Genomic DNA, 27,588 nt, shown 5'->3' with positions numbered 1-27,588 from the left:
CAGAACAGCTGAACAAGCCAAGCCTCTGGGAATCATTTGATTTTAATTTTCAAATCCTTTGTGGTTAAGTAGATCTCAGTTGTGTATTCAAATACATGCTATTTAAAAAGACAGTGAGAAAAGATTTTTTAGGTCCTGTTTAGTTTTGTTTTCCTGTTAATTCACTGACATGTGCAATCTCCAATTGACACTGTATCCAATCACCTCCTCATGCAGTTGGAACAGATATGAAAATCAAGACCCTTCATGGCTGACAATCAATCAGACTCTGTCCCTACCCCCACCCCACCATTTCCCCCATCCAAGCCCTGGCACTCAGAGCAGCCTTGTGCAAATCTGAGCTGCCTCCAGCCCAGGCTGCACCTGCAGCTTTCAGCTCCTTGGCTCCCACTCCCACCTGCTTTCCTTGGAGAAGAAGCTGCCTGAGACACAGAGGGATGTTCATTTCTTGTCAGCCAGCAAAGCCAAGGGAAGGCACAGCTCCATCAAATGCAAAAGTCATTCTTCTCCCTGGCTGTGTCCTGCCCCTGATCCCCACAACCTGTCCTGTTTCCTTCATCCCTCCTTTGCCAGGGACTTTCTGGGACAAGGGAGCTCTGCTCTGGCTATGGAGGGAGGTCCAAGTGCAGCCACTGCAGTGGGAACCACAACTCATAAGGTTTGTGTTCTTTGAGGGACCAGGAACTGGTGAGACTCAGAGGCAAAGAAAGGTTTTCTTGATGGCCAACATAAAAAATGTGAACATGATAAATTTTAATAAACATCAAAACACTTCTCTGAGCTTCTTTTGCATCCCAGCAACATCTGACATGTCCACCATCCACAAGGGATCACAATACAGGAAGGAGTTAGGACACAGACATAAAAAGAGGTGATATAAAAAATAAAACTACAACTAAGATGCTGACTAAGGAGTTATTTAAACTTCTGAAAGATTGGGCAACTCCCTGATGCTCAAGGCATGAAGCCTGTTAAGGGAGATGCATTGGAATTATCAGAGAACAGCTGAAGGAGGAAATCTGGGAGCAGCAGGAAGGACAAAGATCCAGATGCTCTAAATGAAGAGACATCCTTAGACATGGCCATTTAAACAGGAAAGCTGGGAACACCTGAAGGAAGAGAGTAATGAAATATTAGACTGAATGTTGGTGGCAAAGGTGGAGGGGAAGATCAGTATTTCTTCTTCTGCCATCAGTAGAAGAATCCAGGAGATCTCCAGGAAATCCCCATTCCTGGCGAGAAAATTTTGCCATTTCTAAAAATTACTTAAATGACCCAGATAATAAAGATTTTCTGGTATATTAGGAAACTAATCAGTACTAAAACCTGTGCCCCTTTCCAGGCAGGCATCAGCTGTGTGCCCATGAACAGGCAGTGCCACTTGTGCCCTGAGGTGCCCAGCTGGGATTGGATCTCTCCGAGAGCACCTGAGGGAGAGCAGAGCACCTTGCAAGCTGCAGGTCCCTGACAGCCCCGCAGGGCTCCTGTCCCATCAACATCTGCTCTGCTCCAGTCTGAAACAGGGCCCAGCATGGTGCCAGGATCATCAGAGAGCTGAGGTGTGTGCTGGAATTCAATGGCCTCCCCATCCTGCAGCAGCCCTGCATTTCCCTCCTGCAGCCTTGGTCTCCAGCACAGCCATGGAGGCTCTTTGGGCTCTGGAGTGTTGCTGCAGCCCCCAAGGGCAGCTGAGCTCTGCCTTTGGCCCAGTCAGGCCTGGCCAGTGCAGGCCATGCTCAGCAATTGCTTGTGTGTGCCTGGCCTTGCTGTCAGCCCCGGCAGCGGCTGCGTGGCCCCTTTGTGGCCCTGTGCTGGCCCAGCCATGGTGGCCCAGCCCCTGTGCAGGCCCAGCCCAGGCCAGGAGCATTGCGGCTGGGAACGGCCCCTGTGCCGTGGTGCCCACAGCAGCCTTGGGGCTCTGTGCCCCATGGCCTCCCTGCTGGGCAGCCTCTGCCAGCTCCTGCAGAGCCCCTGGCACCTGTGGGGCTGCACAGACAGCCCTGCCCTGGGCTCTGCCGGCCTCTGGGCCAGCAGAGAGGCAGCCAGGGCTGGCCATGGCCAGGAACAGGCCCTGAGCCCCACAGGAGGATGGAGCTGGGCCACAGCCAAACTCAGCCCAGGCCAAAGCTGGGCTCAGCAGCCAGGGCTGCCAACGCATGGGCACAGAGGCTGGCGCTGACAAATGTCCTGGGACCCCTCCCTGCTCTGTCTGTGCCACCAAGGGCACAGAGCAGCCTCCTCTCTGGGCCACTTGCCTGTTTGCAATGCCTTGCACAGGCGCTGGCCCTGCCCCACAAGGCCTGGCCTGAGTCCTGCCCCTGCACGCTCAGCCAGGCTGAGATGGACACTGATGGTTTCTGGGCCAGGCTCTCGGAGCCCGGCCCAGCTCCCTGCAAGCTCTGCCAGCTGCCCTGAGCTCTGGGCAGCACCAAGGGCCTCTCTGAGCCCAGCCCACCCCAGCCGGCTCTGGCCCCACAGCTCTGCTCAGGCCAGGCTGCTCTGGGCACTGGCCCCACGGCCTCAGCCCCTGCCAAGGCCACAGCAGCAGCTGCAGCTGCCACAGGACTCAGCCCCAGCCATGGGGGAAGGTGCTTGGCCAAGGCCAAAGGAGGCTCCCTGGCTGCCCCGCTCCCCTCGGCCTGAGGTGCTGAGAGCTCTGCAGCCCCTGCTGCCATCTTATCTGCCCAGGGCAGCACAAGAGCCCCGGCCTTGGGGCCCTCAAGAGCTGCTCCAGCTCCAGGCCCAGGGCCCATGCCAAAGCTGGGGCAGCCACAAAGCTGTGCCCATTTCTGTTCATTGCTGCTCTGATGGGCATGGATCCTCAGCCACTTGGAGGTTGCTGTTGAATTTTGCTACTCCAGAGGCCTCCTCTTTCTTGAGCTCCTCAGTTCAGGAATTCAGTGAGAAGAACTCATAAACATTTGTTCCGAATACCTGAACAAGAAAAGGCCCCATGGGGAATATTTCAAGTTTTCAGTTCTTAATGTGGTTAATTAGAAAGGTGACAGGAGTGTACTCAAATGGAATATACAATAGTATAAAACAATGCCGAAAGTACAGTTTTGTTCTGTTAAGTTTTTTTTTTCCTGTTTATTGCTTGATCTCAGCAGTGTCCAATTGATATTGATCCCCAGCAGCTTCTAATGCAGTTTGAACAGATATGAAAAATCAACACCCTTCATGGCTGACAATCAATCAGAATTTTTCCCCACCCCCTCCCCGCAATTTCCCTCATCCAACCCCTGGCACTCCTATGGATCAGGAATGGTGTGGCCAGCAGGAACAGGGCAGGGATTCTTCCCCTGTGCTGGGCACTGGTTGGGCAGCACCTCGAGTGCTGTGTCCCGTTCTGGGCCCCCCAGTTTAGGAAGGACATGGAGGAGCTGGAGCATGTCCAGAGAAGGGCAACAAGGCTGGGGAGGGGACTGGAAGAAAGTCTTGTGAGGCGTAGTGGCTGAGGGGGCTGGAGTTGTTTATCCTGCAGAAGAGGAGGCTCAGTGGAGACCTCATCACTCTCTACAACTCCCTGACAGGAGGGTGCAGCCAGGTGGGGGTTGGGCACTTTTTCCAGGGAACAGTGACAGGACAAGAGGACACAGCCTTTTGCTGCACCAGGGGAAGTTTAGGAAATATTATCCACACAAAGGGTGATTGGGCATTGGAATGGGCTTCCCAGGGAGGTGTGTGAGTCACCATCCCTGGAGGTGTTTAAGGAAAGACTGGATGTGGCACTCAGTGCCATGGCCTGGGTGACAAGGTGGTGTTGGGTCCCAGGTTGGACTTGATGCTCTCCAAGGTCGTTTCCAACCTGGCTGATTCTCTGATGACTGTGACACTGCAGGGCCCTGGGAAAGCAAGGGGCCATTGTGACACTGCGGGGCCTGGTGGCACCAAGAGGACCATGGTGACACTGTGTACGACATGGCAGCACAGAGCCAAGGGGCCATTGTGGCACTGTGGGGCTGAATGGAAGCAAGGAGGCCATGGTGATAGTCTGGGTCCTGCTGGAACCTCAGAGGCCACTGTGACACTGCAGGGCCTTGTGGAACCATGCAGAGCAGTGAGACAGAGCAGGAGCTGGTGTCATGATGGGGCCATTGTGACACTGCAGGGCCCCGTGGAACCAAGGGGCCAGGGCTGCTCCTCGGGGACTCCTGGGACGAAAGAAAACATGTCTGACACCATGGTGGCCCTTGGGACCAAGAGGCCATTGTGACACTGTGGAACCAAGGAGAGCATTACTGCACTGCCAGACCTCATGGAACCAAGGATCCTTTGTGACACTGCTGGGCTCAAGGATCCAAGGGACTTTGTGACACCAAGGGGTCCCATGGAACCAAGGGGACATTGTGACACTGGGAGGCCTCTAGGAATCATGGAAACCATTGGGACACTCTGGGAAAACCTGGTGACACCAAGTTGTCAGTGTGGATCTGCTGGAGGGTAGGAGGGCTCTGCACAGGGCCCTGGACAGGCTGGATCCAGGGCCCAAATCCAACAAGGTGAGGTATAACAAGTGCAAGTGCCGGGTCCAGCACTTTGGCCACAACAACCCCTGCAGCACTACAGGCTGGGGACAGAGTGGCTGGAGAGCAGCCAGGCAGAAAGGGACCTGCAGGGACTGATGGACAGCAGGCTGGACATGAGGCAACAGTGTGCCCAGGTGGGCAAGAAGGCCAATGGCTCCTGGCCTGCCTCAGGAATGGTGTGGCCAGCAGGACCAGGGGGTAGATGGGCTGTTTGCAGGGGAGGGAACAGGGATGGGCAAGAGGAAGAAATCTGGACCTGAGAAGAGTAAAGAAAGCAGAGGTGAAGGAAAGGAAATGCTCAGGGCAGTGTGGGAGTGGCTGCCAGGCAGCCCTGGCTCTGAGCAACAGCGTCTGCAGTGGCACAGGAAACTCCCAGCTGATGGGAACAAAATTTCTGGCTGAGTGCAGAGGCCAGGACAAAGCCGAGTGGTTTCCCTGGTGTCCCCCAGCCCTTGCTGGCCCCTGGGGCCGATGGCATTTGCGCTCCCTCAGGTTCATGCCCCCACAGCAACAGCATGGGGGTGCTGCCCCTGCTGTGTGCAATGCAAACAGGGGCTGCTGAGGCAGTGCTGCCGTGTCTGTGCCTGCAAGGATGGGGCACCTGTGTGAGCTGGGGGAGAGGCCAGGGCTGCAGAGGGGGGATGTTGTTGGCAGCTGCATGAGGACGCTCTGGGACGCTGCCCTGGGCTGTGCAGCGCACTGGGGATGGATCAGCCCCTGCTCTGCTGCTCCTTCCCGTCTGGCCCAGGGCCCTTGCAGAGCCCCAGCCATGCTGTTTGCCCCCAGCCTGCCCATGGCCAGCCTGAGGCTGCTCACGGGGGTTTCTGTGCTGAGCATTGGCCTGACCGTGTTCTTAAGAGAGCCTGGGCAAGGAGCCTGGAGCCCCCAGGGCCTGGCCTGAGGCGTCAGCGCTGCCCCAGCAGTGCCCATGGCCTGTCCCTGCTGCAGCCCCGGCACTGCCACCCCCAGGGCTGTGCCCGGCCCCGAGAGCACTCAGGCCCTGCAGCAACACCAGGGCCACCAGGGCAGCGGGGCAGGGCCACGGCAGCAGCACTGGCAACACCAAGTGCTGCTGCTGCTGCTGCTGGGCACAGCTGCTGGGCCAGCCCTGATCTGCCCCAGCTCTGCACACAGACACTGCTGCTGCAGCTCCAGAGAAGGCAACAAAAGGGCATCTCTGCAGAAAACTCTGCTGGGAGATCCTTGAGTTCCTTTAAAGCCACTAAGAGTGTAGCCCTCGTTGACACAGTCTGTGGGCACAGGGAAGGTGGAGAGAAACAAAATGAGAAATTGCACAAATCATGACATTTCTTTGTGTACAATATGAAAAAAGTAATACAAAGGGGAAAAAAGAACAAACAACAACCAAAGCAACAATTAGTAAGAAAGATGTCTTTTATTACAAGTGATTTGCAGAAACTGGCCAACAGATTAATGTTTGTGAAACCATCCAGTCATCAGTGTCCTCACTTCAGCCTTGAGCTCCTGGTTCCTCAGGCTGTAGATGAGGGGGTTCAGGGCTGGAGGCACCACCGAGTACAGAACTGATAGGGCCAGATCCATGGATGGGGACGAGATAGAGGGGGGCTTCAGGTAGGCAAACGCTGCAGTGCTGATGAACAGGGAGAGCACAGCCAGGTGAGGGAGGCAGGTGGAAAAGGCTTTGTGCCGTCCCTGCTCAGAGGGGATCCTCAGCACAGCCCTGAAGACCCGCACATAGGAGAAAACAATGAACACAAACCAGCCAAATACCAAACAGCCACTAACAGCAAGAAGCCCCAATTCCCTGAGTTGGGATTTGGAACAAGAGAGCTTGAGGATGTGTGGGATTTCACAGAAGAACTGGCCCAGGGCATTGCCATGGCACAGGGGCAGGGAAAATGTATTGGCCGTGTGCAGCAGTGAATAGAGAAAGGCACTGGCCCAGGCAGCTGCTGCCATGTGGGCACAAGCTCTGCTGCCCAGGAGGGTCCCGTAGTGCAGGGGTTTGCAGATGGACACGTAGCGGTCGTAGCACATCACGGTCAGGAGGAAATACTCTGCTGACAGGAAGAAGAGAAAGAAAAAGAGCTGAGCAGCACATCCAGTGTAGGAGATATTCCTGGTGTCCCAGAGGGAATTGTGCATGGCTTTGGGGACAGTGGTGCAGATGGAGCCCAGGTCAGCGAGGGCCAGGTTGAGCAGGAAGAAGAACATGGGCGTGTGCAGGTGGTGGCCGCAGGCTACGGCGCTGATGATGAGGCCGTTGCCCAGGAGGGCAGCCAGGGAGATGCCCAGCAAGAGGCAGAAGTGCAGGAGCTGCAGCTGCCGCGTGTCTGCCAATGCCAGCAGGAGGAAGTGCCTGATGGAGCTGCTGTTGGACATTTGCTGGGGCTGCACATGGGGATCTGTAAGAAAAGTAATCATGGAATAGTTGGGTTTGGAGAGGACTTGAAATATCCCAGCAGAGCCTGGGGGCACTTTCCCCCCACTGCCTGCCCAGGGCTCTGCTGCCTGGAGCTGTCCCTGCCAGCAGCTGCTTCCCTGTGCCCAGGGCTGGGCCCTGCCAGTGCTGCCAGAGCCCAGCCCAGCCCTGGGGGCTCAGCTCTGCCCTGCAGAGCCCTCCCAGCTCAGGCACTGCCCAGGGGCAGCTCTGGCTCTGCAGGCTCTGATGGCAACGTCAGAGCAACCCTGAGGAGGCTGGAAAAGCAACACTGATGCTGCCTCTAAGGGGCCCTGTGATGATTTCTGTAATTGCCTGGTTTATTCAGATCTAAGTGATTTTATAAATTTATTTTTCTCAGCCTGAAAAGAGAGATGAATATCTATGGGCAATTTCCCATCCCAGCAACCCAGATCAGTAGAACACAAAAGCAGGATTTTCCCCTTTATGCAGCCCCTGCCTCACTGTGCACCCTGTATAATCTAGTTGGAAATGTTCTGCAGTTCAATGCCATGCTGGGAGCAGTCCTGAACAATGCAGCATCCTCCCCACACAAGGAGAACACTCCCAAGCCTCACCAGCTGTCTCCTGCCACCCAGATCTTGTCCCCCAGTGCTGGGAGCAGCTGCCAGGGCTGGCTGAGAGCTGTCCCTGGCAGGCAGCAGAGTCCCTGCCCCAGCACAGCGCCCTGGGCTGCAGGACCCTGCTCTGCAGGACAGCCCTGGGCACCCCTGGCTGCTCTGCACAAGAGACAAGCAGAGAATGTACTCACAGGCTCTGCAGGCATTGGCATGTTCCAGCTTGAGGAGATGGCTCCAGGAGCTGCAGCTGCATTGTCCTGCAGCCAGAGGTTCCTGTGCCAAGGGCTGGCAGTGATTGTGCCCCAGGCACTTCTCAGCCCCTTCCCAGCCCTGACTGATTGAAGCTCTCTGTGCCTCTGGGCTGTGCCCGGGCTGGCTGCAGGCAGTGCCCCAGCCCTGCTGGGCTGGCAGAAGAGCTGCTCATCCAGAGAAATGTGCTTTTGAAGCTCTTCTTGGTGAGCAGGAGCTGCCTCTGAGGCAGGAGCCCAGCCCAGCTCAGCAGCACAGACACAGCACAAGGACTTTAATCAGCCTCTGGGGCTTTGTGCTCAGGCCCTGAACATCAGTCCCTGAGAGGGAGCTGAAGAAACCTCTGCAGAACTCCAAGGCAGAATCCAACTTCCAACTTTCTTGGACTTTTAATGGGTCCCAGTGAGGGACACAACTGAGCAAGTGTCCCCAGGCCCCAGGCAGAGCAGAGAACTGCAGGCAGTGATGACAGGTGGGGACAAAGAGAAGCCAAGTCTTGGTGCCCTGGGGCACAGCAGGGTCTGTGCCACCAAGGGCTGGAAGGAGACACCTTGTGCTGAGGCCCTGGGGCCTCCTGGCACAGCCCCAGCCAGGCTGGGCACTGTCAGCCCCTTGTGCTGCCCTCAGCATCCCCCCTAGCCCACATCCCAGTGGCCTCAAGGATCTGCTGCAAGGAGTCCCTGGGGAGCCTTGCTCAGCAATGGCCCTGGGGGCTCCTGAATGCTCCCTGCAGGGACTGCAGGTTTTTCAAAGGACTTTAGCTTTGGCTTTTGCCTTGGAGTCTCTGAGAGGTTTGTGCAATCATGGCCTCCAATTATCTGCTGTAATTAGTCCCTGGAGAGGCTTTGCAGTAACAACACTCAGTGGGGCTCATTAATACTTCAGGGTACTTCAGTTATTTGAAGGTACTTGGTGTTTCCATTTTGATACAGACTCTGTGAGAGGTTTGTGCAATCATGGCCCCAATTATCTGCTTTAATGAGTCCCTGGAAAGCTTTGTACTGACACTCAGTGGGCTCATTAATGCCTTGAGATACTCAAGGTTTTTAAGGTACTTTATGGATTTAAGAATACTTTTAGGTACTTTTAAGGATTTTCCTTCCCACACTGAGTCTCTGAGAGGTTTTTGTGCCATCCTGGCCTCCAGTTCTCTCCTCCAAGGAGTCCATGAGGAGCCTGTGTTGGGTATCTTCCCCCTTTCTGTTTTACAACAAAGATGGAATTGAAAGAATTTTGTAAGACATTCCAAAAGCATCCAAACAAACATGGTACAACTAACAATACAACAACAACCACTAAGAGAATTCATAGTCCTGTTTTAGCTAGACATCATCCAACCCTTTAGTCCCTTGGATTGGAAGAGTTTGTTGAACCAGTCTTTGTTTTCCACTTGAAGCTTCTTGCACCCTTCCTTCAGTACCTGAATGCTCTTGTGGATTGACTCGCTGTGGCTGGAGAGGTTCATGCAGCACATGCCCTCAGAGTCTACACAGCCATGCCCATGTGCCCAGAGTAAAAACTCTATCGCTGTTCTGCAAGGTGGCGTGTCTGATGGTCTCTGTTTCTGAGAGCAGCCACTCAATGTGAGGGAGGCAGCATTGGTTTGCTTACTTAACAGGCACCCAGGATGGTCTGATTGTCCTAAAGCTTTAGCTGCAGCCACCCAAGGTAGTCCAAACTGGGGGTGCTACCATCCAATACCTGGATTAAAGCTTTCAAAGCCATCTCTTTGATATCATCCAATCCTTCTCTGGGGATACCTGCTGCTCGATCATCTGCTAGGCTGTGTTGTCCTTCTCCAGCTAGATGGTTGATTGTCAATTCCACCCTTGCCTCATTATTAGCACAGTCTTCTATTAATTCATTTAGCAAACGTTTCCATTCCTCTTCCCACAGGGTGTATTCTGTAGGTGACAACAACATGGTCATAATATATTTTAAATCATTGGGGGTTAAGACATGTGCTGTAAACATGGCCCTCATTAGGCCATTAAAACAAGGTAAGTCCTTCCTATGGTCTTCAGCTGCCCTACACGGATCCTTGATTTCCCCATAAACCAATGGCTGATACCTGGGATTCTGCTCCCTTCTTTCATAACATAACAGGGCAATGAGGAGTTTCGAGACTATCTGCCAGTCTCCTTCCTTAACTGCTTCTTTCCAGATCCTTTTCTAGGGATCTTCTGGGGGTGAGGGGCGAGGTGGCTCTGGGGAATCCAAACTTTCTTCTGGGGAGGAAGAATAACCTGGACCAGAAACATTTGGATTAGAAATAGTGTGACAGTTGGGCTTAGTATCTTTGATCATGGGGTTATATTGTTGCCAGAGGTTAAGGCAGAGGGCACTGCCATTTTGTCAGGTGTTGGGGAGGAAGGGCCTTGATCTAGGATGGCAGACTCCTGGGGTGGAGTTCTGGAGGCATGGCCAGGGGTGGAGAGGATGATTGACAGTGGGGGCGTGACCCGCAGTGTTGGGGGTGGAGTCTGGAGGTTCGTTCAGGGTGGAAGAGAAGGTTGTGGTAGCAGGAAATGGAGGAACAAAGATGGAGGGAGGATGGTTGGGCTCCCGAGCCACATTCAGGCTCCTTCCATCTTGAGTCTCCAGGGCATGATGCTCCAAGACAGCGTGGCCATTGCCATCTTGGACCATCGTGGAAGGTCTGAGAAAGGCAGGTTTAAGGGGAGGTCCTGAGTTAGGAGTGACCAACAGATTGAGTTTTCAACACACTTCTTGCTGGTGAAGGGTCTCAAGGATGGTGTGGAAGATGGGGAGCATGCAGGGTGCAATGGGGTCCTTTTGATCGAAAGGTTGTACAATTTAACTCTCACAAAGTCCCAAAATTCAATGGTATGGATTTCATCAGAAGAGGCATCTGGAAAATTTTTAATGATCCACCTCATGATTGATTTTAATTCGTTCTTTGAAAATATTATGTCATGATCAGTGAGAATTAAAGCATCCATATGTGCTCCTTTCTACTTTGGACATCTGGCTGCCTATTTTTCTCTTTCTCTGCCTTATGGGGAAGAGCCACCGGAACACCCCAAATCAGTTATGGGACATGGGTGCATATTGTAAAAACACTGTGGCAAAGTGGTCAATAAATGTCTTGCATTTCCCCAAACCCACCTGCAATCCTATGCAGGTGAAACCATCATTGTCCCTGCTGATCCTGGGCAAGGTCCCTTGAAGCAATGATGAATCTGCTGGGCCCGGCACAATCCAAAATCCCGGGGAGTGCTGGCCTATCCATCAGCTAACCCCAGCTGACCTGACTGACACAGGGAGCCCTGAGTGTCAGGGTCCCTGTTCGGGCACTGTCATGGTTTGACACTGGCACAATGCCAGTGCCCCCATGAAGATACCTTCTCCCTGGTTTCTGCTGTGAGATGTGACCAGGAATAAGCAAAGCAGGCTCCTACTTAGGGAAGAAAACAGAACTTTATTAACTACACTATACTATATATAAAAAGGAACACACACAGGAAAATGAAAACCTTACAAATACATTTCCTCCTCCCCCCCACCAAATTTCCAATACAATACATCTATACCCCAAAATCACCAACTCCTGGTCCAGCACCACCCTTCAGACAATCAATCCTCAGTTCATCAAGAGGAGAGGAGTCCTTCTTGTACCATGGGCTTCCCCTGGAAACACAGCTGAAGCCTCGTGTGTTTCCATGTCACTTATGGCACCGCCCGGAGTACATCTGCCGTTGTGACCTCTTCCTTTTCACGTCCAGTGCTCTCACCACTGAACATGGACCAGAGCTGCTTCTAGGGTTGTCTTTTTTAAGGATGCTTTGTCCTGATCCAAAAAAGGCACAGTCTCTCCTTTGGGACACCTGTCCCCACAATCTCTCCTTTGGGACACCTGTCCCCCCCATATTTTTCCACCCCCTGGGGCCGAGGGGCACCAACACTGAACCCTCTTGGTTCTGTGGCCATTGCCTCCCCCTAGAATGCAGTCTCTGTGTCACAAGGAACATGGTTCTGTCCATGGCAGTACAAAAAGAGTCCAGCAAAAGCCACTCCATCATCTCTTCCCACTAGGATTCTTCTCTATTCTTTCACTATTTCTCGCTCGCCCAGACCTCTCTCACACTTGCACATTCCTTCCTCATCTTCCACTCTGTCTTCTAGGAGAGGTCAATGATCTGTAAAGTTCTCATTCTCCGAGAAGGGGTTAAAAGCTCCTACAAGCGGCCGGTGCACCCCCCCCTTCTTCTCCTTCCCAGCCGTGCTGCCGGCACAGCCCCATGTTTATCCAGGTTCAAGGTTACAGTCTCAGGCAGCGGCTCTCTCTCTCTCTCTCTCTCTCTGTGTCTCTCAGGGGGGGCTGCCTGATGGCTCCTGGTGTCTCCCTCTCTCTCTCTTCCACCCTTCCACCCCCGGGCTCAGGCCTACCTCTCTCAGCCACATGGCTTTTCCCTGCTCCCTGCCCAGCCAGCAGCTGGGCCGGGGCAGAGACCCGAACTCTTTCCCGCCAGAAACCCAAGAGGGCCCTCCCAGGGGAGAGCTCTGCTTTTAACCCCGTGTTCTCAGAGGCAGACCCATGTCCTAAATGGCCAGGTTAAATGCCAATATTAAAGCCTGAATATCCATTGGCCCAAAACACAGCATCCCAAAAAACACATTTCCTGTCAAACCACCACAGTTGGTTTCCACAGGTCCAGGCAGATGCCAAACCTGCTCTTCCCTGCCTTCTCCCTGCCCCACTGCCATGTGCAACGGGCTTCAAGGACTGAAAGGAGCACAGAGAGCCAAAGGGGGACACTCACACCTGCCTCACTGGGAGCTCCCTGGGAAGCACTTTCCTTGAGAAGCAAGCCCCTTTCCTCCAAAGGTGTTTCCCCAAATGTGCAGCTTTCCTGGGGAGCACCAACACACCTTTAAGAAATGCTGGCAAGGCTGAATGACTACAGGTCCTTTCAGGACAGCCACTCCAGCTCTAATTCCTATTGCCCCAAGTGAGTTTCCAGGTGCAGGTTCAGAGGTGCAGCCCCAGGCCCTCCAGAAACACAAGCTGCCCGCTGCCTCTTCACCTGCCTCAACTCCTGCCTGCGCTCACGACACCAAAACCAGGCTGTTCCTGGCCAGGGACCAGAGCCCTGTTCCTGCAGGATGCTCTTGCCAGCACCTTCCAGGACTCTCTGCTGTGCACGCCGCGCTTTTCATGCCCGCTCCCAACAGGCTTTGGAACACAGAGCCCAACCTGGCTGGCTCTGCCACCAGCACAGCCCAAACACAGGCGGAGGAAGAAGCAAGTGGGCGCTGTTTTGCAGCCATGCCCAAGAGAGACTGGAAGGGTGCCTTCCCTCTGCTCTCCCTTGGTTGGCTTTCTGGCTGGCTCTGAGCCTGGGGCTGCCGTTCCTCACTTGTGGGGAGCAGAAGCACAGCCGGGATCCCGGCACTGCCTGGCAGCGCTGCGGGCACCGGCACGGCCGCGTGTCCGAGTCTCGGGCACCGTGCTGCTGCTTCATTTGCCCTCAGGCACAGCCAGAGCTCCCTGCTAAGCCCGGATGCTCTCTGCTGCTGCCCTCTTCCTCATCCTGTGCAGGGATGGAGCGCTGCTGTGCTTTCAGGAAGCTATTCTTGAAAGCTTCCAGCATTCCAAGCTCCTTTGCCCTCCGTGGATGCTTGCCATGGAAGCCCTCTCAGCTGGGTTCAGAGCATACTCAGGTTGGCTCTTCCAAAATTCAGGGGCTCCAAGGTGCTCAGCAAGATGTGGAACTGCACAGTGCTGTGGAACTGCACCTTCACCACAGGGACCTTTCCAGCCTGACCTGCCCCAGTTCCTCTGGGTCTGTGCACAAAACACGGCGTGGCAGAGAACGGCAGTAGGGGCCTGTGTGTCCCAGAGCCCCGGATTTGCTTCAGTTCCACAGAGATGCAGGCAAAGTGAAAAAGCCAAACTGTTTATTAATGAAAAGCGAAGCAAAGGGATGAGCTGGGAGGTAAGAAAAGGGAATGGGCAGGGTCTGAGGGCTGGAAGGAGGGAGCTGTCAACAGGCAGGGTGACGGCACGAGCTACGGGAGCTTCTCACAGGCTCAGCTGTGCCAGGCATCAGCTGTGCCTGGAGCTCCAGTGGCAGTGGGAGATGGTTTGCTCTTCAGTGTCTCCTGGTGCTGTTCTTGGGAAACTGGTTCACCGGATCCTGAAGAGGCACCTAATTCTTCAGCTCTTCTGGCAAATCGGCTGTGAATATCCAGGTTACAGTGGGATGGACGAGTGTCTTTCCTTGGGACTTAAATGGCTGGAACAGAGAGGAAGAGAGCCACAGTCAGCACCCACAACTGCAGGAATCCTAGGAGACGCTCCTGCCACTGTGTGCTGCTTTGTGCATCACGGACATGATGTTTTGGGAGAGGCTGCTGGCAGGCTCCTCCGTGTCTGATAGGAAACCAATCAAGGGTTGGTTTTGGGAACTGATAATCTGGAAAGCTGTACATGAAAGCCTCTGTGAAAAACACGTTACAAACAAAATAAACTTGGGAACTTTCTCTTTTCCCTTCTGGCCGACAAAGAGGCAAACACAGCTGACCCAGCCTAGGCCTGGCTGAGGTCAGTGAAGAAGTCAAGTCCCAGATGGGAGGGATGAGGAGATGCCTTTAGTTTTAGGCTGAAATCCTCTTGTAAACATAGGGAGAAGGACACTTTTTTCCCTATAAGACATGAAGGTATGATTCTAGGACAAGTTTGAACAGAGATGGAGAGAAGAGTGATGAAGATCCTGTGCCCCCAGGAACAGAAGAAGATCTCTCTTGCTAGAGATGGAAGATGATTTTAGAGATAGATAAAGAGAACCTTTGCCTTTGAACAGCTCATCTTTAGAACAGTACCCCATAAGTTGACACGGCACAGAAACACAGCTGTGGGAAAAGCTTGTGGAAAATGGGAGCGATTTCAGAATTGCAGATTTCCCTGCAGTGTGGCTGCTGTTGATGGAAATTGAGAGCCACGAGAGAACTGCTTTCTTGTGGAAAATCTCCATAACATTAACAAGAGGGACTTTTCTCCTTAAGTGAGCAGAAGAGAGACTCTTCTAGAGGTAGTATAGTGACTCAAAATTTTAGTTTTGTCCCTTTACATTGTCAGTGGGAAAGAAAAAGTTGTAGGGGGAGGAGAAATGTTCTGAAGGTTTTGTTCTGATTCTTATTACTCCTTCTTTTAGTTACTGTTAATAAATTTTTCTTCATACCCTTTTAAAGTTTGGAGCCTGCTTTGCCTTTCTCCTAATCCTATCTCACACAGAAAATTATGAACTACATTCCACTGGATGAACTGGTGATTAACCAGCACGGAACTTACCACACTAATTGGAACATTGGCCAGGAAATCATCAATTAGTGAACCAAACCCCACTACACAGCGGTGTCCCACTCAGCTCTTGCATCGGCCAGAAGAGAGGAGGGGGCAAACGGGATCAGCCGCAAGACGCTGGCCACGAATCCCCCGGACCAGTGTCCCTGAAATCGCTCTCTGTGCTCTGCCCAGGCCACCCCTCATGCACCCAGGGAGCGAAGGCAATGCAGCTCTCCCGGGCAGGCCCCGCTGTCAGCCCGGTGTCCGCACTCACCCTGACTGTGGGCCCGGAGCTCTTCCCTCTTCCCCCTGCGGCACCGCCCGGCGCTGCCTGTGAACACAGAGCCTGTCACGGCCCCAGCGGCACAGCCGGCGCTGCCGGCGGCGCTGCCGGGGCAGCAGGCGGGGCTGGGGCCGAGCGGCGGCGGGATGGGCCGGGGAGCGAGCCCGGGCCCGGGGCTCACCGATGATCCTGACGGCCGCCTCCCGTACGGACTCCTGTGGGCTATCCAGGAACCGCAGGGCCCACTGCATGTGCTGGGCCGCTTGGCTCCTGTCCTCTGCCAGCTGCAGAGAGCGGCAGGAGGGAAGGGTTGGCACGGGCTCCGTCCCTGGGCCGGGCGCTGCCTGCGCCCAGCCCCGGCCTCCCCTGGCCTCACAGGCCTGAGGCGCGGCCAGCAGCCGCTGGCCAAGGGCTCCCGAGGGCAGGGGGCAGAGGGCCGGCTGCTGCCCGGGGAGCCGCGGTGCCGGCCCGCAGCCCCGCCGGGCCGGGGCTCCATGGGCACCCGGCTGGGGCCCACGGGAGCCTGGAGCAGAGCCCCCGCGGCCTCTGGCTGCAGCAGCGGGCAGGGGCACAGCTGCCCGGCCCCGCACACTGAGCACCGCCCTCAGGGGCCTTCTCCAGGCTGAGGCTGGGGCTTGCAGGCCCTCCTTACCAGGCACTCATCAATTTTCAATGGCTGCTCCGTCTTCAGCACCCTCTGGAGATCCGTCTTCTCCAAGAACCTGGCCGCACAATGCAGCGTTTCCCGAGAGGCCTGGAGAGCAGCAGAGACCCAGAGATGGCCCCACAGCCCAGGGCACCGGAATCACATCCCTGTGCCAAGGCCTGGAGGAGGCTGCAGTCCATGAGGTGCCAGGGCAGGAGGCAGCCAAGCCCCCTGCCAGGGATCCAGCAGCATCACAGAAAACCTCACCTCTGCCACGTGTTGGTTCTCCTCATGGCAGTGCAAGAAGAGGGGGAGCAGGCTCTGGTTCACAATTGTCTTCAAGGGCTTTTTTCCCTCATCCACTACCAACTCCATCATCTTGCGGAAGAGGTAAATGGAGAGCGCCTGCACTTGGCTGTTGTCCTGGAGGAAAGGAGGAGGAAAATACTTAAGCATCAAATATCCTGTACTCCTGGGCAAACAGCTGAAAATGCAGAGAGCACAAAATTTCTGGTCAGCAGCAAGTGCCTATGGCTGGGGACACAGAGCCTTACATTGTCAAAGAGTGGCAGGAGCGCCTCAGCCAGCTTTGGGGCAGAAGTGCTAGATATCAGGAGATGTTTTTTCTGGAGCATCTTCTTGAACAGAGAGAGGGACATGCTGACCACCTCTCCATCTGCATCACCCAGAAGCTTCAGAAGGCTTTGAGACACGCTGCGTAGAGGTTTGGCCTGTGTGGAACACAAGGCTGTGCTGGGAAGCCATGGACGGCTGCACTGCCACCACCACCCTGGCACTGCAAGGCCACCGTGCTGCTGCAGGGCCCACAGGCCAAAGGCCTGACCCAAAGCCCTGGGGCAGGTGAGGCAGGAGAGCTGGGAGCAGCTGCCTCAGCTCCTGAAGCCCTGCCAGCCCAAGGGGCTGCTTTCCCCAGCGCAGCTTCAGCCGCTGCCCCCTTCTCACCATCGAGGGATCCTTGCTGAGCACCACGAGGCCTCTGAGTGCCAGGCGACGCCTCTCCCTGCACTTGCTCTGCAGGCAACTTGACATGATCTTCACGACAGTGAGAGCACATTTCCTCAAGTCCAGGCACTCGAGGACCTGCAAGGCACAGGGCAGTGACAGGGGAGCCGGCCAGCAGGAGCTCAGAAGCGCACAGGGCTGGGCCCAGGCAGCAGCAGCAGCAGCAGCACAGGGCACGGGCACCGTCCCAGGCAGCTGTGGCTGTGAGAGGGCAGAGAGCTGGGAGGCAGCTCAGCCAGGCAGCGCTGGCCTTGAGGCTCACCTCCACAAGGAATGCCAGCAAGGGCAGATCCCACCTTGGCTTTTCACTGCTGAGCAGCAGGAGAAGGCGATATGCAACATGGGAACACAGGGGGGTCAAGGCATAACGCATCTCCCTAGCGGGGAAAAAAGGCACCAAGACTCTGAGGTGGGGGGGCAAACATCTCCCAGGACTGACTCACAGAGGTCTGGTCTTTCCCCAGCATCCCTGGAGGGCATGTGGGTGCTCTGGGAGGTGGCCCCTTCTGGGCACCCTCCTCTCCCAGCCTTTTCCAGTCTCCTTGGCTGTCCCTCAGTGACGAGGCTCTCTGGCCCATGACCACAGGGACTGAGTGGGGCACAGGGCACAAATGCCGGGGGCAATGGGGACAAGGGGGTCTCACCTGGCCAGCAGACCCATGGCATAGTGCTGGGTGTGAGCACACAGCAGCGTGTCCCAGCCACACTTGCGCTCCATAGACATCACCTCTTTGTCACAGCGCAGTAGGTAGAGCAGAGCCTTCATTGCCTGCACTGCAAACCTGTGTGCAGAGCAAAGCCCAGGTCACACTGGGAGCACTGGCACTGGCCACAAGGGCATGGGAAGGCCAGGAGGACTGGGACCTGTTAAGCTTGCTGGGAAGGCGGTGCTCCTCCTGGCATGCTCTCCAGAAGGTATCGACTTCCTCTGGTGGCATCTGCTGTGTGGTGATGGCAACATGGAAGAGCAGAGCCACAAACAGAGGGTAGAAAGAATGAATCGTTGCCTCATGGTACTGAGGCACCTGGACCATCACCCAGATCACCAGAGTTGCCTGCAAAAGAAGCAGCCCAAGACAGGACTCAGTGCCGAGGTGTCCATGGGGCAGGGCCCAAGGGAAGATGCAGGAGGAGCAGCGGGCCTGGTGCCCCCTGAGCCTGCCCCTAGCCCAGGGTTCAGCCCAGCGCCTGAGGCATGGAGAGGATGGAGAGCTGCTGGGGAGGTGACCGAGGGGCAAGCAGAGGCCAGTTCCAGAAACTCACAGCCAGGGCAGAAACATTTGTGTCATCCCCATCAGAGGTGCATGCGCTGTGCAGTGGCCAATCCTCCATTACCCGGACCAGTGTTGGCAGCACTTTCTCCACTGTTACTCGTGACGAGCCAATGGTTCTCCATATCATTGTAGCAGCTCTGTGGGATCAGAGCTCTGTGTCAGGGGCATCTCAGTCCCAGTACCATGCCCTGTGCAGCTGTGGGGGCCCAGGTGACAGAGCCCCGGTGCCCTGAGGGGCAGGGAGGGAGCATTGGCAGCAGGCTCGGGAAACAGAGGGGCCCCAGGGTCCTGGACCTCTCTGCCTGTCTGGCAGAGCCCATAGCACAGGCTGTGCAGGGCCATGGGCCCCAAAGGCTGGTGAGCCCTGAGCTGTGCAGGCACGTGGGCCCCGTACCTGTCACACGTTGGGGCACAGCGCAGGAGGGTCAGCACCACGTCCGCAGGGTGTTCTTCAGCCAGCCTCACAATGTCACTTTGCAGCCTGGCATCCACAGTGACATGGGACACCAGCCTCTGGTGGATGCTCCTTACAATGGCTGGCACCTGGAGGAGGCATGGGGGAGATTTTGAGTGCTGTCCAAGGCAGCAACTTGCCCAGCTTCCCCCAAGAAGTGTTTCCCTTCCTGCCACACTGTGCTGGACTCAAAGGCTGAGGGGGCCCAGTGACCATGGCTTGAGGGGACACACAATCCTGGCAGGCCTCCAGGCCTGGCCTTGGGCTGCTTACCTGCTGCTGAGGAGAAACAGCAGTGTCCTCAAAAAATCCATAGTGGGAGCATGAATCACAGTGGGAGTGGGCATGGTGCCAGTATTTGAGATGTCCTCAGTGTCTTCAATTTCAGTGTTTGTGACGGCCACATCCTCAGTCACTTCCTTGTCCACCTTTGCCCTGTCCTTGTCCATTGCAGCCTCAGAGTCTTGTGAGTGCTCAGCCGTATCTGGGCTGACATCAGGCTCTGCCTGGAGCTCGGTCAGCCCTGAGTCCGGCTGGGCTCTGCCCTCAGCTGCTGAGGTGCCAGTCTTCCTACGTCGAATGCGCAGGAATTTCCGGAACCTCTGCAGCAGAACAAAGGACAGGGAAGGCAGGGACGTTGCATGGCGTGCTCCAAGCGTGGTGCTTGGCTGAGCAGGGACAGCAGGCCCAGCCCAGCTGGGGGTGGCTGCAGGTACCTTCAGGGTTTGGTGGAAGCAGCCAGGGTTCCTGCTCTTGTGTCTTGTCCAGGGCTGCACCTGGCAAAGAGCGAGCGCAGCCAGAGCTGAGGGGCTGCGGGAGAGGCCGGAGAACACAGACCAGCCCTGCACTCCCCAGGCAGGGAGAGCCCCGGGATGGTCCAGGGGATGGAGCACGGCCACTGCGGGGTGTCTGCCCGGGCCCTGTTCCATCCTGTCCGTGGGCATGTCCCCAGGGGTTGGGATGGGATGGGATGGGATGGGATGGGATGGGATGGGATGGGATGGGATGGGGCCAAGCTGGCTGTAGCCATCAGCCCTGTGGCCCAGCTCTGCTACTCACCATCCTGCAGTGTCTGGATCTGCTCCAGATCTTCAGGCTGTTGTGCTTGGGCGGCTTCCGGGTCATTCTTTTTTTTCCCCCTGAACACTTTGAAAGGGCTGAGAAGTCTGTCCGCCATTCCACCACCCAGCCTTGACGGCACCTTCTAGAAAGATGCCTCAGGATATTGCCAAGGCAACAATTGCAGTTGTGCCTTCAAGGCACCTGCGACAGGGAAGCCTCAGGAAGGCTGCAGGACAGGAAGTCCTGCACTTTGGTCTTTAGGGCTCCTGCCACAATGACAGGAGACTCCTCATCAACAATTTAGGTGACCAGATCCCACAGTCTGGACTTGATGGCACTGACACTGAATGGGAGATGCCTTGGAAAAGTTCTGAGTCACCAAGTCCCACAGTCTGGCCTCGCAGTCAGCTGCAGTAACAACGCCTCGGAAAAGCTCCGGGTGGGACACGAACGAGTGCGCTGTGCGGGGGCTCCTCACGGCACTGCTCTGTCCCGTTGTGCCCCGTTGCGTGCTCCCAGCTCCCGGGCAAGCTTCTATTTCCCACATGTCACAAAGGGGCCTTGGACACCGGGTTCCGTTCCATGGCACGGTGACCGTGCTGCAGCGTGCCAGCCAGGGCCCTTGCACACACTGCCACCTGCCCTGGGGCCGCCCCCAGCCCAGCCAAAGTGGCCCAGGCTGGAAGGAATGCCTGGCCCCAGGTGTCTAAGGCAGCCCCACAGGATCTTTAGGAAGGGCTCAGAGCATCAGCAAACGCTGCCCTGCTCTGCGGGCTCAGGGCAGCAGAAGGAGCCCCCAGGGCTGCCGATGCAGCCGTGCTGAGAAGGGCACGGGGCCTTCCAGGGAAGCTGGCACGGCCTCCTTGGGACACGTCCTGGCCCGTGGCCATCCTAAACCCGCGGGTGTGACACGCGCAAGGAACGTGTGGGCCCGGGCACGAATGCTGCTCTGAGCCCTGGGGCCCGGGCAGCGCTGACAGCAGCAGCTGTGGCAGAGTCCCCGCCCAAGCAGAGCTGCCACCCCCCGAGCCCTGGCAGCGCTGGTGCCCGTCTCCTGCCCCAGAGACCTGTGCCCCCAGGGGGCTTCTGTGCCACAGGGAGCCAAAGCCCACCTGCACTGGGGGCTGATGGCAGGAGCACCTGGAGCAACTGCTGGCAACACTTGGTCTCTGTCCAAAGCTCTTACTCCGTGCTGGAATTATTTTCTCATTGAAGTCATTTGCCACAGGACAAAAACATCTTTACCTTGAAAACACAGAAGAATCTGGCATTAAAGAATCCTCGCTTCAGGAAAGCTTTACCTCTCATTGCTCAACTCGCTCGAGTAGTTCAAAAAAACTGCACACTTCCCAAATTAATTGAGATGCCCTAAGAATATTGTGAGAAACAAGGCTCACTTTTAAAATGTCAAAGGTTTATTAAACCATAACAAAAATACAACAAAGAGCGATTAAGGAAAAATTACAAGACTGCGAGTCTCCATCAAAAGCCACGTGCTCATCTACAAAATGGATGCTCTGCCTTTTATACCCTTAGCCCCTCTCAAAGTTTGGTCAGTCAACTCTTTCCCTGCTATCCAATGGTGGAAGTCACTTTCTTATACCTTGACTGGAGGTCAGGTGTTGCCATGCTCTGCCTCCTGGTAACAAGCTCTTCCTCCTCTAAATGCCCCACTAGTGACAGCAATGAGGGGGGAAGGGAAAGAGTACTATGGAGAGAACATGCAAAAATAACTGTACATAACTTTACAGCTATAAAAATTCTCTTACCGTACACATAATATTCATCTCTTAATTGTGAGAGCCAACTATCTCCTCATTCATTTATAACAACGTGAAATGTTTTCAAGGATGCTTCCAACTCAAAGCAGTAACTCATTTGCCTTAATGTCAACCACTGAGTCACTTTAGAAAATTTAACACAGAAGCAAAAAAAATGGCCATCCATTGGTTTGCAAATGTTTTTCTGTGAAGGGATGATAATACCATAATTCTAAAGGAATAAAAGCCCTCATGGAATGAAAGTCCAGTCAGTGTTACAAAAGGAAACTGAACAAATGAGTAGATTCCAAAAAGGTCAGTCCTCCCCCGGTAGAGATAACTTAGTGGCCAATAAAGTACAGCTCTGCCTTCTTGTTCCCTGAGGGAGAATCACGACCTGGGAGCCACGTTTGGACACTTTGGCAGGACAGGGACTGGCTGTGGTATAAGGTGTGTAATAAAGAGAGGGAGAACAAGGAGGAAAGAAAATCCAGGAAATGCAGATTGTTGGTGGAAGATTAGGATTTTCTTTGAAGGATTTTGTTTGGTTCACTGGAAAGACGAATGGCTTTGAGCTGCAGAAAATGAGTACCCACTGGCACTATCAGGGAGGACTAGAGGAAGGGCAGAATATGTCCCTGGATGAACTGCTTAGAAAGATACAGCAAGTGTATGTAAAAAGGGATGCTGAAAAGGAGAAAGCAAGGACAAAGGTGATGGCAGAATTTTTACAGCCCCCGAGGGCCCCAGGACCCAAGTGGTTCCCCATAACAGAAGGGACAGGGTCGGCTACAAGGAAGTGGCAGAAGCATTCCCTCCTCAGCAGGGGAGAGCCAACCCAAACAGCAGCTGGGAAAGAATCAGTGTGCTATCTGCTGGGCAGAGGGACACTGGAAGTGGGAATGTTCACAAAAACAGCTGGACCCTCAGGAGGAGGAAGTCCAGGGGATAATGGAGATGGATTATTAGATGTGTCAGGGGCTCCCATTGTAGCAGGGACACACCACACCAGAGCCCTTGTTAACTTTTAAAGTGGGTTCAGATGGAGAGGAGGTGTGTTTCCTAGTAAAGACAGGGGCCTCTCCATCCACCTGAAATTTTCTCCCTAAGGTGGGAGAATTGTCAAAAATATCTTCAATTATTCAAGGGGTTGTGGGAATTGTAGTTTATTTGGTAGGCTTGGAAGTTTGAAAGCATCTTTCTCTGAAGGAATTGTGGATATTGTGGTCAATGGGTTTAGGGATGTAATTCCTTTGTCTGTGTGGGGTTTTGTGCAGAGCTGACAAGCTCCTGTTTGGAGGGGACCCATGCCCCTGTGCTTTTTGTGTTTTGTTGTTAAAAGCCAGAATTGGCAGCTTTCAGTCCTGAAACCAATTCTGCAACTCCACCAGTCTGTGGTTTGTTGTGGAGAACTAGAATTGGCAGTTTTAGTCCTGAGGCCAATTCTGTAGCGGCTGCCTTGTGGAGATGGTGTTGTCCCTATGCAAGCCTAGGTATTTATCATGCAGCTTCCTCTGTGGGGGCTATAGGAAAACTTCAGGGGAAAATATTTTGTTATTCTTCCTCGGTTAATTTAGTAGTCGCCTCCCTACACCTGGGGTGGACTTGATGAAAAAAAAAAAAAAAAAGGTAAGGGGAAATTGGCTACTGAAAAGATGATTGGTTATTAAAAAAGTGATTGGTTGTTAAGAAAGGCTCTAGGCAGTGGCATTGCTTGCTGCGGAACTTGATCATGTCCAAAAGGCAAGTCAGTGGAATAAAAGGAGCAAGCTGCTAAGGTGAACTGCTCCAGGATGAGAAGCAAAAGCCTGCTAAAACCCTGAAATAAAAGCAACTCAGATGCTTAATTCACGGACTGCAGCTCTTGCAAAACATTTTAAAAGTAGTCTCACTCCCTCCGCTGAACAATCTATTGGAGGAAACCCCACTGAACACCTGTGGGAAACAACAAAAGGTGGAGGAGGGTGGGGAAGAACACACGCTCATCCCTCTCCCCACTCCAGGCACATTAACGTTACAAAAGCTCAACCTATAATAAATAATCCTGCATTTACTGCCAACTCTGAACCTGGAGATGTCTCGTTCACTGATACTTCAGCCAAAAACATTGATGGTAAAAGTATAGAGCTGTTACACCCCAGGTTGCAGCTTAGCTTATTGAGTTTCTTATCAGTTGACCGGAGTGTTTTGTTACTTTTGACATGTAGGGGTCATGCCAGGTCTGGATGGTTTTGTTTAAGCCTCAGCTGGCACTGGGAACACTGTGTGGGCACTGGGCTCCGAGAATACTGTTCCACATCTTTCAGGGCAATTGCCAGCCTCAGGTTTGTGCTGCAAAGAACAATTTCCATTGTGCCCTATTTCACAATGTAACCATTGATCAAATTGTGTGCTGTGGATCAATTTTTATCTTTCTGACTTTTGTCAGCTGCTCCACTTGATCATTCTATGATATTTGTAAAATCTGATAGTCCGCATGGGTTTTAACCAATCCTAGATGGATTTGTTAGGATTGAGTTTGTAAAAACAACCATTCAAATCCTCCCTTTGCCAAACCTCTTTTCCATTCACTTGCCAATGAACATTTCCACTGACAAAATCACCGTGTGGCACCTACTGGGCCAGGGCTCCATGGGCACCCGGCTCGGGCCCACAGGAGCCTGGAGCAGAGCCCGCGTGGCCCAGGGAAGAGAACGGCTTGGGTAGGGGCACAGCTTTTTATTGAGTGTAAGAAATGTTTCAGTCTGCTAAAACTTCAGGAATTGCAAGTTCAGTTTCTAAGGCTGCCTTCTCAGAATAGTTTACATTAGAAAGCTTACATTACTCTTTAGTATCATATATCCTTAAAGGAGACCAAAAAAAAAAAATAATCTGTGCAGAATGACTGAGGAATGACTGTTATTTTCTTAAGCTAATGTACAGTACCCAGTGCAAAGGGCTGCAAGTGTTGAAGGTCAGGATATTGCCAATACCTAGACATTAATAACTCATGTTAATATTAAGACTACAAGACAGCCATGTCTACCCCCAGCTACTACTTACAAGAGAGTGACATGTTTTTATAGGGGCAGGTGGGAGAACACGATTGGGATTTCCTCGCTAACAAATTTTCAATCCAAAGTACTAAGATAAATTCAAGGGCCAGAAGCACATAGTCACATAAAAAATAGAGAGATACAATTAGGAGCAGCCACAGTTTTAATCTGCCATTAGGTATCTACTGCAGGCCCTAAATTCCAGTCAGGAAACTTACGTGAGTTGTGTTTTATATGATGGTTTCACTTCCTCATCTCGTACAGCAATATAATTGTGTGCATTGTAACTTCCCAGGAGCACAGAGAGTGCTCATCATGGTCCTTCTCAGCAGGAAATGTGGGCACGTATTTAAGAAAAAACTGATGTGAATGTGTAACAGACTATATCTATAGAGATGAAGTACCTACAGTTTGCAATTCCAGAAGAAAAAAAATTAAACACATCAGGAAAAATAAAAAGCAAGTCTAAAAGCAGAGTGCCTTTGAACTAAAAGCAACTATTAACTTACTTTTTCTATACAAGGCTTGACACCAGTCATGATAGATTCACCAAAAACTTTTCCATCTTTGCTTAAGGCTTTCCGGGCTTGAAGCTTAGACTGATATCGAATATGCATCCAGTTTCCTGTGTTGGACATCTGAATGAGATCAAGTGGAAATTGTGAAATGTAGTTTTTTAAATGCTTAATTCACAATGTTTTCTGACATAAGTGTCAAACTAAGACATACCACATGCTTGAATATGTTTCCATACTGAGCAAACTGTAGTAGAATATAGGAAGCTGATGCTTGAGGAAATCTGAAAGACAGAAAAAAGTACTCATAAAATTGAGTGGTTTAAGAATTCAGGTGCTAAGATACAACCCTATGAAGCATTTACAGAAATGCAGAAGAGAGCACTGTAATATCAGAAGCAGTGACTTGAGAAATACCACCTTCTAGGCACTTTAGCACACACCCCAACAGCAGAATGGTGCCTTTCTAACTAGAAAAAATCATGTGTAGCTCAATTTAAGGTGGCTAACTGAAATGTATGTGTTTGCTTGCTTTAACCATAGCTGTACTTGCAGCACATACCAATGCCAGACAACATCAATGCCCCCAAGGATTTTTCTCGTATGCTCTAAAGACTTCACCCAGGTTTTTCCAATACTTTGGAAATCAACTTACCCAAATACAGTTACCCATGTGTCATCAAGTTGATCTTCTGAAGGAAGGGAATCACCTTGAATATCAAAAGGATCCAGCTGAGCAGGAGATAGAGTAGTCTTCTTAGGCTGCCCAGTACTTGCAAGGCTGAACATGCTTGAAGAAGCTGTTCATTTGAAATGATATTGCTGAACAGATTTCTTTTGCAAGGCAGAGGTTTATTAGAAAAGAATAAATTCAGTGTCAAGCATTTCACTTGGATGTGGAAGAGTTTGATGGGGATTTACTCACAGACAGAACAAGTAAGTCAATCCTAACTTCACATCTGCAAACACACTAGGAAGTTTTTAGGACTAGCAACCTAGTGTTCTCTTCGACTTCAAAACACCAATAGCTTAATACAGTTGCCAAATAGAACCAGGCCAACACAATAAAGCTTAGCAAGAAGCCACCAGTTGATACACAAGATATCAAACCTTGTGAAGATGGAAGGCAATCCATCAATCTCAGCTTCTTCACTCAATTACAACCACCTCTGTGCTCAGTTCAACACCACATTTGGAACAGGGAACAAGAAAAGCTGCTTGAAACTCAGTCTCAGAAGAAATAATTATTTCCTACTCATACCCACACACCTTTGGAAAAGCTAACAAATACACCACCTCTTCATAAACTAGCAAGGAACTGATGTAGCTTGAACAGTGATGATTTTTCTGTATTAAAGAAAACAGTAAGAAAAGAGAACAGAAATTTTGACAGGACATCTACCTGCTCCTGGAGTTGATGGCAGAATTCCAGTGGATGGGCTCTGTGATAAAGTAAAGCTGGCCTGTATTAATATACAGAAAGGAACACATTATTCTTATAGGTATACTGCTCAGATCAAGTGATTTAAACCTTCAGGTAATAATATTAATTATTTGCCTTAAGTTATTCTTAACTTTTTAGAGAACAGATATTTGCATGTATATTTAACCAAAGATTACCAAGAGCTATTAATGAAAAGTTATTTGACAGCATATTTGACATATGCTTGGTGAAACAAAGTAGCTTTAAGTATCAATAATCAAAACCTTCTTAGAATAGTTCAATGCACTACTGCTGCACTGTAATAATTCACACATTCATGTGCATCCTGATGGGAAGGATATTAGTATCCTAATTTTATCAGCGTTTTCACTGCCTAAAGGGTTCAGAAATCATGGGAACATAACCTTCCCTTCTATGGAGACTATTACTAGACTTACTTTCCTGCTCAACTATTTAGTGCATAGAAGGAAAGAATACTTTGAGTTTTAGATGGTAGCACTTGTTTTTGTTTTTTTTTTTTTAACATACGATTTCAACACTCAAAACAATTTTAGTCTACTTTTAGCCTGAATTATGGCATTTCTTAGATTCAAGATCAAACAGCCTGGAGATACCTGTAGACCTAGCAACATAGGTTCTCTGTCGCAGACATCTTTCATGAAAAATCCTTTCTTAGGATTTTTCCTTGTGAGAAGCTGCAGTTTCAGCAACCAAAGTAAACAATGGTTATCTGCTGCTGTGGAATGCAACAGGTAGACCTGGGATTGGTCTCCTGTGGATGCTTGGATTTACTAACCACTCATGGCAGAGCTGGCTCTTGCTCTCTGTCTGAGACACAGATCTTTGTTATTCATTCTTGTCTATTCTTAGCTTAGCTAGCTTCTGAAGAAACCTTTTCCTTTCTATTTCTTTTTACTATAGTCTTAATGTAACATATATCATAAAATAATAAATCAAGCCTTCTGATCATGGAGTCAACATTCTCGTCTCTTCTTCATCCTG

At 52.3% G+C, this 27,588-nt stretch overlaps 1 protein-coding gene and 1 long non-coding RNA gene across 2 annotated transcripts; both read right to left on the bottom strand.

Moving 5' to 3' along the window:
• Positions 1-5,960: 5,960 nt before the first annotated feature.
• On the bottom strand, positions 5,961-6,893 carry LOC139603510 (olfactory receptor 14J1-like). Its single transcript, XM_071454473.1, has one exon. It carries the CDS (start codon positions 6,891-6,893, stop codon positions 5,961-5,963), a length of 933 nt encoding a protein of 310 aa, XP_071310574.1.
• Positions 6,894-24,433: 17,540 nt separating this feature from the next.
• Positions 24,434-25,904, bottom strand: LOC139603489 (uncharacterized). Its single transcript, XR_011683696.1, has 2 exons — positions 25,357-25,904; positions 24,434-25,265 (listed from the first exon to the last, which is right to left on the bottom strand). It is a non-coding gene; the product is annotated as an uncharacterized lncRNA (long non-coding RNA).
• Between the last annotated feature and the right edge of the window lie 1,684 nt (positions 25,905-27,588).

This window comes from Agelaius tricolor, unplaced genomic scaffold (assembly GCF_023055355.1).
Source record: "Agelaius tricolor isolate 1412-34295 unplaced genomic scaffold, bAgeTri1.0.p SCAF_39, whole genome shotgun sequence".
In the NCBI taxonomy this organism is placed as follows: domain Eukaryota; kingdom Metazoa; phylum Chordata; class Aves; order Passeriformes; family Icteridae; genus Agelaius; species Agelaius tricolor.
The sequence above is the reverse complement of the archived record's forward strand: the minus strand, read 5'-3'. Positions and strand labels throughout refer to the sequence as shown.